The sequence below is a fragment of the Gymnogyps californianus genome, chromosome 12 (genome assembly GCF_018139145.2).
Source record: "Gymnogyps californianus isolate 813 chromosome 12, ASM1813914v2, whole genome shotgun sequence".
In the NCBI taxonomy this organism is placed as follows: domain Eukaryota; kingdom Metazoa; phylum Chordata; class Aves; order Accipitriformes; family Cathartidae; genus Gymnogyps; species Gymnogyps californianus.
Genome location: NC_059482.1, coordinates 18,334,037 through 18,346,274, shown reverse-complemented (window position 1 = coordinate 18,346,274; position 12,238 = coordinate 18,334,037). Strand labels below are relative to the sequence as shown.

Genomic DNA, 12,238 nt, shown 5'->3' with positions numbered 1-12,238 from the left:
CAAATTAAGATTTTCTTTTTTTCATCAGTGTATCATCATCTTGGTTTATTACATTAGTCTTTAGAAACATGCAGAGCAATCCTTTTAGCATCTTGCCTGTCAAGGGAATACTGAACTGAAGATGCAATGCTAGTGAGCTAGTTAATCAGAAATAATATTATAAACTGCTGCCATCTTTGGGAAGGAGAACATGCAATTCATCTACCTTTATCTAAGACTCTAGTCTCTAGCTAAGGCTTAAGGAATCATTAGTGTAATGTATCTGTTTGAATCTCTCTCAAATTATTTTAATGAAACTTTTTTTTTTGTCCCTGGACAAGATATGTGAAAATGTACAGATAAATGATGCAACAGTGTCACCTACAGGCAAGCAAAACAGTTAAAAACCTTCTCCAACATTGCACCCTCTTACCTCTCAAATCCCTTTCTTCCCCTCCTTTCCCCTCCTCCAACCTCCCCCTCAATCCCTAACACACACATCTGGACTTTGGGATTATCCATATCTCCAAATATAAAAAGAAGGGCAAATACCAAAAATGCTTTCAGGATGGCCTAATATAAAATGATTAGACCTTATATGTAGTAAACTATGCCTGACAATAAACATGCTGTACAGCTAGCAAGTCATCTACGCTGGCGTGAATACATTGATTACCTTGCATCTCCTGAGCACTTCTTCAAATCCACCTTTACTATATGGTCAAAAATAATTCTGATAAGAAAATTTTTCAGAACTCAGAAAGACCAAATGTTGACATTACTAAATATGAAAAAATAAAAACGAGAAAATGTCGATTTGCCTAAAAACAACTGGCAAAAATTTTAAGACTATTGTCTAAACTTGTACAAAAAATGCGCTCCAGCATAATTCGAAGCTAAATCTAACTCCAGCACATCCACAGGCATAACCGATGGATCCATACAGCTTAGCCTTGTAGAAAAGAGTGGAACACCCTCTTATTAGTAGCTCTTAAAATTCTCAGAACTCACCTTTTCCAATAGAATACTCTCTTCTCCTAGTATTACTGCTTGTACGTTAATACTCGATAGCCTTTTCTTAGCTTCTCCCACAAACCCTGCATTTGGAGAGCCTGTTTCTCAGTTAATGTTTTTGATACATGTCAAGATACCTTTTTGTTTCAATTATTTCTCTCAATTTCTAATTATATCACTGATGCCCACTGATGTTACTTTAACACCGTTCTCACCCATAAGTCCTATCTGCTCCACCACAAACCCAGGCTAGATAATTTCTACAATACAGCAATATGGAAATGAGTATTGTGAATTACCAGTAAGTTGAGATGTTGCATACCTCTAGAAGTGTTCTCAGTTGGCTAAGCTACTCAAGTAAGTTATAGTAGGATTTTCTTCTGCTACTATTACATATGCTTTAAGCACTGTTCCCATTTGGGGCTGCTGTCATTTACCAAAATAAGACAAAGAATATGAAAACAATGCATGCTATGTAACAGGTTCCCAAGTTCTCTGTTTTTACAGAACACCTTAAGCATAAGAAACACCAACTTCCTTTTTTGGCTATTTTAAACATCATCATAGTTTATAATTTAATAATTCTACAGCAATGATACATTAAGAATTGAAAATTCAGGCAAAATAAACAGAACAAATAATATAGCCAAATTAAACTGTTAAAATGCCCAAAAGATCTCATTAGTAATGAAAATCAGCAAGTAGATCTAATTCTATTCTCCAGTTCATCTTAGTTTCTCTGATTAGTTGATACATCTCCAACCCATTCTTTGACCTCCCAGTGGATGGTACTTCTCTCTCGTCCAATGCTGTTGACATTGTCCAGTAATTTACCATGGCTTTCTCACCAGCATATGATTATCTGTGTACGATACCATAACTTTGAGTGCAAGCAAACTGTAGAGCAATGCAGCAGATTGACATCCTCTTTTTGCCAAGTTAGCCATGATATTCATTGGCTTATCACAACCTCACAACCATGATCTAGACTGCTTAAAGCATTGACAGCATCTTGCTCAGTTTCTGCATCCATTTAATTTTTGGCTGCTCCGAGAATGCCAGCAAGGGTACCAATTAGTGTCAGCTGCAACAGTTGCTTTATGCGATACACACACCTGCCTACTAGGGTTGAAGAACCAATGCATTTTACGTAGGCCATCACACACAGATACCCAATGGGAATAATCTTTGGCAGTATCTACCTCAACCATCTTTGAACCGCTGACCTGAAAACAAAAGGCTCTGTATTTCATTACCAATCCCTGGAGCCATCAAGTTCTATATATGTGGAAAAACTTTAATAACACAACGCTGACAGCATTTAAGACTTAAGTCATGAACTTATGTAAGCATCTGCTCACTCATGCCTCACGCTATGACATGATAAGCACACCATTTGGCTAGGTAAACCCTTTATGTTACCCTCTGTTTTTTCTGTATTGGTAATGTATACAGATTATTTAACACAGATCCTCCAAATTAAATTTATTTAATTCAGCTTTATGACAGATAAAGCTGTGACAATAACGGTACTAACAACATTAACAATAAAGTCCTGTTTGGATAAGGCTTCTATTATTTTACAGAAGAGAGAATTCTATCTTTAGACTCATTTAATTTTAAATGTCTAGTTTTAGACAAAGTTTTAGTTCATACTAAGTTTGCGAGGAGTTTTATGGACATTTTACATAGCATGACATTAGCACATTTTGCTGAAGGCAAAGGAAAGTATGGATTGATATTGCAGAAGAAAGAAACCTCAGTGGACAAAGCAAAATAAATCTATGATAATTTTTCATCCTCTGGACCAGTCACACTTTATCCCTAGTTTATAACGCTAGGTCTTTAGCTAATATGGGCAGCTACAGAGCACTGTACAACACACTGAATTCTCCCAGCTTTTTTCTCTTTTTCCCCTGCCTTTGGCAGACACCATTCTCTCTTACAGGAATGATGACAGCTGATGCTAATGCTACTTTGTGGTTCTACTGTCTGATGATGTGGCTAACACTTTGTCTCCACAGATTATAAATTTGTCACCTCTGTGATCTATTCAATCTCCAGTATCCTGCAGCCTGGAAATGCAATAATCTCCATTTCCAGCATTCAGGTCTCCCAGTAGTAGTGAGCAAATCATTGTCAAACCACTGGAAAAAAAACACTAACTATCTTTCTTGTACTGCAATCATGAAAGCTTACATAAATAAGGAAATGTCATCCATGCTGGCTTTAAAAGCCTGTCCAGGTGAAATAAAGCCAAAAAAAAAAAAAAAAAAAAAAAATCATCGAATGCACTCTGATACAGTGGGAAAATTCTTTATCACTTTGTGTTTTGGAAACTTTAATCGCACTATAAATAAGGACTAAATCTGTGTCAGTTGCCAATTTTGGAAGTGTCACTGAATCATCTTTTGAAAAATCCATCTAACATAACAAGAAGAAAAGCATGAAATCAAAAAAGGGAGATGTCACAGAATTTTGATTCAGTAGTTATTCAGGTATGGGATGATGCATCTCTTTATGGTTTTCAGAAGTGGAGCATTAAAACTAAACTAAAATGATAAAGTAAACCTTCAGAGTAAAAAATCCATATGAAGCCCCTTAATGAAAGAGTCTGACACACACAAAAGCCACATACAGAGCTGAAGTTCTGTGACTTTTACTAGACTGCCCTATAATACCATTTGTTTTTAAGTCCCTACACCAAATAACATTTTTTGCACCATATTTGCTGTGTATATAGTGACATCACAAGGTAAGAAGCAGCATTTTCTGTAATTAGCCACAGCTTGTAAACAAAAAGTCTCTTCAAGGGTAAAGGGTCAAGACAGTTTCAAAGGAAATAATAGTGGTGGTTAAACAGCAGCATTTAATCAAGCAGTATTTCCATTGTTCTGTAGAGTACTTGTACCTATTGATCCCAAGCCTGGCTGCTTGAAAGACTCCCCAATACAAGAAACACAGGTGAAAGACAGAGGCGGAAAACAGGAAGGGTCACGAGAAGCAAAAGAAGTCTGGTAATAAGCAACTGGAGAAAAGTCAAAGGGCAATCAAGGCAGCTGATGTCTAAGCACAACTACAGCAGGAGACCTGACAACTTCATTGAAGTCGCAGTGTTTTCTCCATTCATTTGAAAGCTGCAAGGTTGGTTTTCAGCCTGCCTCAAAGCACCTTCCTGATTAACATACAGTATGCAGCATTACCATCTGAGTCACACTGTACATTTACTTCCTGAAAAACTGTGTTAGGTTACATACAGGGTGCTGAACAGTTTGATTTTCTTCTTTTAAAGAGCATACACATGCACACATACAAAATATGAATATCAAAGAATCCAAAGATAATTTTCTTTTTTTTCCCCTGTGACTTCCAAAATGATGAATCAAAATTTTTGTCTATTGACAACTAACTTATTGAGTATCCATTCCAGCTGACACACATATTGTCCAGAGAGGACAACTGTTACAAAAAACCCACTGGAGATCATGCAGCTGTGTGTACTGAGATCCTCACTCATTTCAGAAACATAGACGCTGGATTCCTCAACACGAAAAAAAATCTGTCATTCCAATGTTACACAAAACAACCACAAAAGTTTTAAACAACCCAAATACTACCCCCACTCTCTGTCAGACTTTGATACCTCTGCAATGTGTCTGTTAAATCTTTGGAACTAGTGTAGCTCCCATTCCAGTAGTTTCTGAAGAGTTCACAATATTTCATATATTTATCATCTTGGCAGGCTGGAAATGCTTGTCTTTTAAAAATCACTGTACAAGAGAGTGTAAAAAAACTTCAGTATTTGTCAACCAGTCTTTCAACCAGTATTACCACATTTCATTTCAAAACTAGCATTTAGTGAGTTCCTGAAAAATGCACAAAGTCTGTGACAGAAGGAAAAAAACTGCTCCAATTTTCCCATAGCCCAGGCTAACTTCTTAACCCATGTACTTTTCTTCTGTTACAGAAGGAAATATGTTCCTTCTTTACGTCAACACCACTTTCTCCTACTGGAGCTAAAAAGAGTAAAATCTACCTCAATTACCTTCTTAGATACGATCTAAAATTTCAAGGTATAAAGAGGTAAGGCATAAGAAAAAAAAAATTAACTTTTTCTTCAAAACAGAAAATAAAATGTATAAAAATCTTCCTGTTTGTATCTCATTTAACATGCATACTATTTTAGGATTCCACTCTCATATTCTTCATTGTTCTTATTATAGAACTGAACAGTGTTACCACAGATTAGGACTCAATTGTCACACTAAGTACTTACAATTTAAATTTCTATACAAATATCCACATAATAATCCAGATTTCACTGCTGAGAGGTAAGACTATCTCAGTAGTATGATAAGCGTTCACTGCAGCTAGAAAAAAATACACACCTTTACATTGTTACGTCAAAATTGTGAGATCTAAGAAGGGGTCTGACAAAGGCAAAAAACGCTAAGGAATTACAGCTCAGGTTTGGCTTGAAACCTGAAACTTATACGATTTGCCATGAGTAAGAGGTTCTTTCTTGAAGTGTTGTGCAAAGATGGAATAATATAACAATTGTAAAAATACGCAGTGATCTGATCTACAAAATGTTATGGATTGTAGAATGACCACATAAAATAGATTTTTTTTTTCATTGTGTTATTTCAATAAGGCAAGGTTTTAAGCTATTGATTCTTACAAGATATAATCAATTAACACTTTTCTGCTGTTTATCTCATGAACCAGAAGAATTTTGTGTTTACTTTGGTCCAAATTATTTATTGAATGTTTATTCTGTTTTCACTATGTCAATTTGTCATTACATGACGACTTAGAGAGAACTTAAGATTTCAGAATTTGGCTAAGTAGCACAACTATGAAAATACAACCATCATAATTTTATTTTTCCTCTCAAACTTTCCATTTTATTATGTCTTTCTCCAAAACTTTACATTTTCCATTACCTGGCTGAATTTCCCCTAAGAGAAATTGTGCAATTTTACTCAGGGAAACAGCAAAATGGACATCAGAGTCTGTGTCATAATAAAACCATTTTGGACTAATAAAATTTTTGCATGAAAAAGACTTGTTTTAGTAATGGTTTAACTAACCATGTCTTTTCCTAGCAGTTAATAATTTCAATGCAGTTAAACATTATCCTTTAAATTCATCTATGGTTGATTTATTGATGACAAATTAGTTTGGTAGTAAATGTATCTATATGAAAAACATAGCAAAAAACCTACTAGCAATTAAGTGCAGTATGTCAGGCAAGCATTAAAGACAATATTATTATAACATGATACAAGTTCTATTAGGAGAAATAAGAGATATAATTTTTATTGAACTATAGTCCAGTTCTCTTGGGCATTTACTGATCAGCAAAAGTGCAACGTTCTCTCTTGAAATTCAAGTACTACTTTATTTTTTTTTGGCCAAACCGTTTCTTTATGATATAACAACTTTTCTGGTTCCAGTTAAAAAGTAAAATAAAAAATGTCAATAGCATCATCAACAGGGTAAAAATATTAAGGTCTTTTGAAAATGAATCAGGTGCAGATATTGAACTGTACTTTTTCATCCTTTGTCTCACTTTTCAAATGATAATTTCTTCCACAGCCACCATTAAATCTTGATCTATTCCAGCTCTCTGTATGGGTCATTGATTCTAGATGTACCATGGTTATTTTTAAATGTTTCCCTTTCGTAGAGAAAAAGAGGGCTGTCTAGAGCCAGATGGGTAACTTCACACTTCATTTATCAAACCCAATGCATTAGACTCCACCCTCTCTTTCCCACTATTGCTGTTAAATTTCCATATAATTTGGTAACAATTTTCATTATCATACAGTGACCCTAAAAAGTCTATACAGGTTTGCACGGTTAGTCCAAAATTCACAGCTGTTCCCTTTACCCTCTATTTGTTACAGTAGAATCTAAGGTTCCCCTTACTTTATAAGCTGAACAGTGACCTTCTATAAGCAGAGGTCAAGAAGGGGTCAGTTCAAAGGGCTAGAGCAGCTCTTTAACAGCTATAACAACCTGTCCATCAGGCACTATCATGCAGTATAAACAAATCCGGGGCTTTAGAAACTCTGGACCATTTCTGTTAACACTTAGAGGACATTCACTGAGTCCTACCTGAAGTATTTTGGATCACTACCACTCAACAGAGGACAACCTGAATCCCTAGAAGACCTGCTCAGATACTTAAGATACTGATGACATCTTTGAGTCAAAAGTATATGAAACAGTGAGCCATAACACTAAGTGCATGTGTTTTGGACTATGGAGCTGAAATAAAAACTTAAAGGGTAATTTCAGTTCATTAATATGCAGAAACACTGGTACAACTTAAAGCAAATAATGCACGGACATGCTTTAACCAAGTAGATACCTATCAAAACAGTTCATATGCCTTTCTCTGAGAAAGGCTGAATTTCTAAAAGTTGAATCAGTTTGTACTAACAGTTCCCAGCACGTTTTTGGTTGGTTTTTTTTAAGGTGTCAATGATACAAATAAAACCCATGAAAGAACAGAATGCCTACATAACTCTACAAAGATCAAGTACAAAGTAAAGTTTTTTGCCAGCTGCCCTCCCTTCATTGACCTAAATTTCTTGAAGTTGTACCGTTCATAATGTGCTCTCTAATGCACAATGTAAGGTAATTAGAGTCATCTGTATTTAACTTCCAGAGGAAAAAAATTCTATTATCTAATCTAGCTGATCCCCTGATAGCCTGTTGAAAGCAAAATACTGTAACCTATTGCCTGCCCTTTGACAAGTGCTAATTATTTCCTGTCCAAGCACATTTTTCTCATGTAATTCCAAAGTACACAATAGACTGATCTCTAAAACATGGGCAGCCCTGCTAGTACCACGGCGGACGTTTTATAACTTTCACCACCGTATGCTTGATGGCTACCACAGTCAGTGCTTCATTCCAGACATCTAGCTGAAGCTTTGATGAAGTAAAGTGAGGTGTATGGTAACAGTCTGTTTATGCAGATCATATGGATGAGACTCTCAGATAGGTCACTGAAATGGGAAACATCAAATGGAAAGAAAAAGGATTATGGATATTTAATACTCAAAGGACACTTTCTTTCAGAACTTTCAAGGCACAATGCTCTTGAAATTTTCTTTCAGGTGTTTAGTTTTAAGAAGGCCTGCACTTCATCTGCTTGTGCCTCTCCCCACCCCCACTCAAGAACTTTAGCATTTCTGTGTCAGAGACTAGACTACGTCTACAACTGCAACACTGGCTCCAGCCTCTGATTACATTGTGAGCAGCGAGCAGAGGCCAGAAACACTGTAAGCCGCATTACTGTTAAATGAGTCCCGATTGCCCTGATTCCTGATGACTTCGTATATTAGGAAATCATTGTTAAACTAAACAAACACTAAAAAGATATTCCACTCGTTAGAATTGTTTAGCCTTTTCTTATGTCTAGGAAGCTTTCTATTCTGGTTCACAACAAAGATGCATGTGTCCCACGGAAAAGCCTTAAGCGATTTCCCCTGTTTCCAATGTAGCCAAACCATTTGCATTATTTAGTAAGCATGGTGATGGAAGGCAAAAAATCCCACACAAAAAATCCCTTAAATTCCTCAAAATTTAGAGAAGAAACAAAAGCCACATGAAAACATGAACAATATTGTAGACCCACCTTACTAAGCTCTTTTCCACTCTGAGATCTTAACTGATTAGTATACAAATAGACATTCCATGCTCATAAGAATGCAAACTTATAAAACACAGCCTCTAATTTGTATAATAATTGCTACTATGTAATAATGTTTATTTTTTATCTAAAGCTTCTAAGATGTTTCAAGTCCACTCACTAATTATTGGGAATAGCAAAGCCACTCAAGTGTCAGATCCAATATCGACAATTAACTTTTTAGTCAATCTCATAGAATTTTCAGGAACTTTCCAAAATTATACAATAACAAAACACAGGAAAACTCCCTTAACTGGAACATTTAGTGCAGGTAAAAAAAAAAAATCATGCCAATTAAGTGCTAATTTTGATTAACAAAATCTCATTTAAAAAATATTTTTGACTAAAAACTGTATTTAACTGTAAGCACAGGACATCCGGGTTTAAAGGAAAGCTGTACATTTGGTAGAAAAATTTCATAGACTTAGATATTTTCTGTAAATATCAGAAATAAGAAAAAAGAGATTATTAAATGAGTATAAATCTATAGCTTTCAGAAATAGATGTGAAAAAAGGTGACGTCAACTCATTTAGCAGCTAAAGAGAAGGACACGAGGTGGCATATGGTGGAAATTCTCTTTTTTGCATTCACATATTTCTGAACGAAACTAGAATTTCTGAACAAACTAGAAGTATGATGTATCTGTAGTTTCTGAAATGCATTCATCTGACTACATTCCAGTAACATAAACTTTTTCAAATAAAAACATAAACAACTTTTTAAAATTGTTAACATCATCACCTGATTTATTACCATGGCAATAAGTTCAATTTAAGAACTCAAGTATAATAAAACAGTCACATGATACGAACTCTAGCAATGTGTACATTTATGCCAATCTCACCCAACACAACCCCGTTAACACCAGTAGGACACCACGAGAAAGTGTGAGGATCATGAAAGAAAGCAGACAAGAAGAGTATCTATTAGCATGGCATGCCAGCAGGAGTATTGCTCATATTGTTAGCAATATAAGGACACTTAAGGTGACACCAATCCTCAAATATGTATGCTGCCTATCAAGCTATTACCAATAGACTGCACTATATAAGCACAGTAAGGGAGCATTCTACCCCACAAAGTAACTCTGAAATCAGAAGCAGAAACATTGACTAATCCATTCAAGGAAAAATGCTATTTGAACAGTAAAAATTTTGAATGGTTTTTTTTTTTTTAAATGTCAACTTGCCCCCCCAAGGGGATTTATATGAGCATATTCGATATAATTGTTTCTAATTTTACTATCTTACTATTTTTCAAAAATTTCTCACCTTGCTGTCCATTCTTTACGCAGCTTTTGTCGCTCAATAAGAACTAGCAAGAAGCAGCTGATGGTTTCATTCCTTTGTTCCTCAATTTGTTCCTCTTTTCCAACTTCAGAGAGGACCAGGCTTGTCTTAAAGGGAAAAACACATAAAAATTATAATCTAGAAAGAGGAAACAATGTGTAATATTAATAAAAAGCCCATAAGCAAATAAGGACAGTAAATCAATAGCTTTTTTTATTACAGTTCCACTGCTGACAAATCAATACAGTAAAAATGATGGTTAGAAATGGCCACCATATATTTGGTATTTAATCAATATACATGGCACATAAGGTAAACCTTAAAATCTCATTGCCTTAAGTAACACAAGACATTGTGCATTCTAGCTCTCATTTTCTTGAGATATAATTCTTTTCTTTTCTAAATATTTTCTTGTATCAAATCATATCAGAAATGTTACCCTCAATACAGCATTTGTTTGGCATATTTCCCCCTCCCTTTTGATCCTTGATGAAGCTAAAGAAGAAAATACTTGTTTGTATTGTATCTTCTGAAAGGAATTTCTAATGATGTCCCCATGTTTTCTTTATCATGAAATATTTCAAGTAAACAAGTAGTAAAACTCTACCTTTTTTCATTTATGGAATAAATTAAAAATTGCTAAAATGCATATATATACACACACACACACACAATGGATTTAAGTCATCTGTGGAGTAGGATGACACTCAGTCTCTGCAGACTAAAAGTTACTGGCCTTCCCAAATGTTGTGTCGACAGCTGATGTAACGAAACTGCAGATCTTCTTATTGTCCTTCATCCACCCAGCAAGCTAACTCCAACTCCCTCACTCCCTCTTTGCCTTCAACTACTAACTCGACCACCATTTTCTCCTCTTCTTTCCCCTACGCTTCCCAATGTCCGCCAGCTTGGGAAAGAAACGGCACATGCTGGTGCTCATGCTATTAACGCGTATGTCAACCAGTGCACATGTGCTGACTTGGATGTGCAGCAGTCCAACCACAACAGAGATCTAGAGTTGATACTGCAGGCTCTTCCTTCAGTGAAGATATTATATTTGCCTTTCTCGCCTTAGCCAGCCACTGAAATTCACTTAATTATTTTTGCTATTCCAACCTTCAGTCACCTGTTCTGCAAACATATCAAAGTATCTGAACTCTTTTGGGAAGGATGACTGAATGGACAGAATGCTTGCACAAACCCAGTTTTTTCACAGAAAAGGAGGCAAAAAATATGTTTCTAACCTGAGCAGTTGTGGAAGCGAGTTTGAAAACACAACTCAAACATCACTAAGAGCTGCAATTCCTACTCCCAGTATGTCCTCTCTTATAGGAACAACAAGACAAAAAGACATGGCATATTGCCTCCCCCTCAACATCACATACACATTACCTTCTGCCCTGCCCAAATGTACACCCACTAAAATTCCTCCGGGGATTCTGTGAGATAAATAGTTGTTATTATCTTCAGTTTGTGAAAACAGGAAGATCTATCCTTGGCCTGACAGGGTTTTTTCCCACAAGAAAGAATAATATGCAGATTATAGACTTCTTAAGCTATGTAAAGTAGCGGTACCATTGCTATCGCCATGGTGGTTCCAAGAGACAAACAGGACAGGGATCACAGAGACAGAAAATAATTTTATTACGCCAACATCAGATGACAAAGAGCAAAAAGCATCTTCCTCCCCACCTTCCAGCTCTATCAGTTGGCCTACCAAAAGGCATTACCCCGTCATATGTGACTTACACATAAAAAGGAACATTTTCTTGTAAAAACCCAAAATGTTCAAAACTCTGTTTATACAGATCACATTCTTGACCCTGCTTTGACATTACAAAGCAAACAAAAAGCCAGAGAGCATTTTCAGATAAGGATTCCCTGACATGGGTTTCCTTTGCACTGACCTACAACATCTTTTCCACAAGCTCTAATATCCGCCAGCTTCAACAATCCTCATCTTACAGCCTCACTTCCAGCAGCTGCACAGTTTAAAGCAGGATTTGATAGGGGACTTCAGCATGTGAGAACATACTCACATGAGATGAAGAGATGTACGTTCTTTAATTGATGTAAATGAACACTCCTTGTCATTCAGAATAAATATACCTGTTAAGGCTTTAACTTTTCTATTTACCATGTGCAAGACTTGACACAGCACTATAACTAAAGCTTATCTCTGTATTGTAGGATGATCAGACTGTAGCCATACAGCTAGGTCACAGTACACCATGATTTCCCTTTTAG

General features: G+C 36.0%; 1 protein-coding gene across 2 annotated transcripts in view; it reads right to left on the bottom strand.

The window, feature by feature from the left end:
• FTO (FTO alpha-ketoglutarate dependent dioxygenase) overlaps positions 1 to 12,238 on the bottom strand; it is a 257,678-nt gene that overhangs the window by 132,389 nt on the left and 113,051 nt on the right. For both annotated transcript variants that reach the window (XM_050904114.1, XM_050904113.1), the window contains exon 8: positions 9,974 to 10,098. In XM_050904114.1, the coding sequence (XP_050760071.1) occupies positions 9,974 to 10,098 (125 nt within the window). The remainder of the gene's footprint in view (positions 1 to 9,973; positions 10,099 to 12,238) is intronic.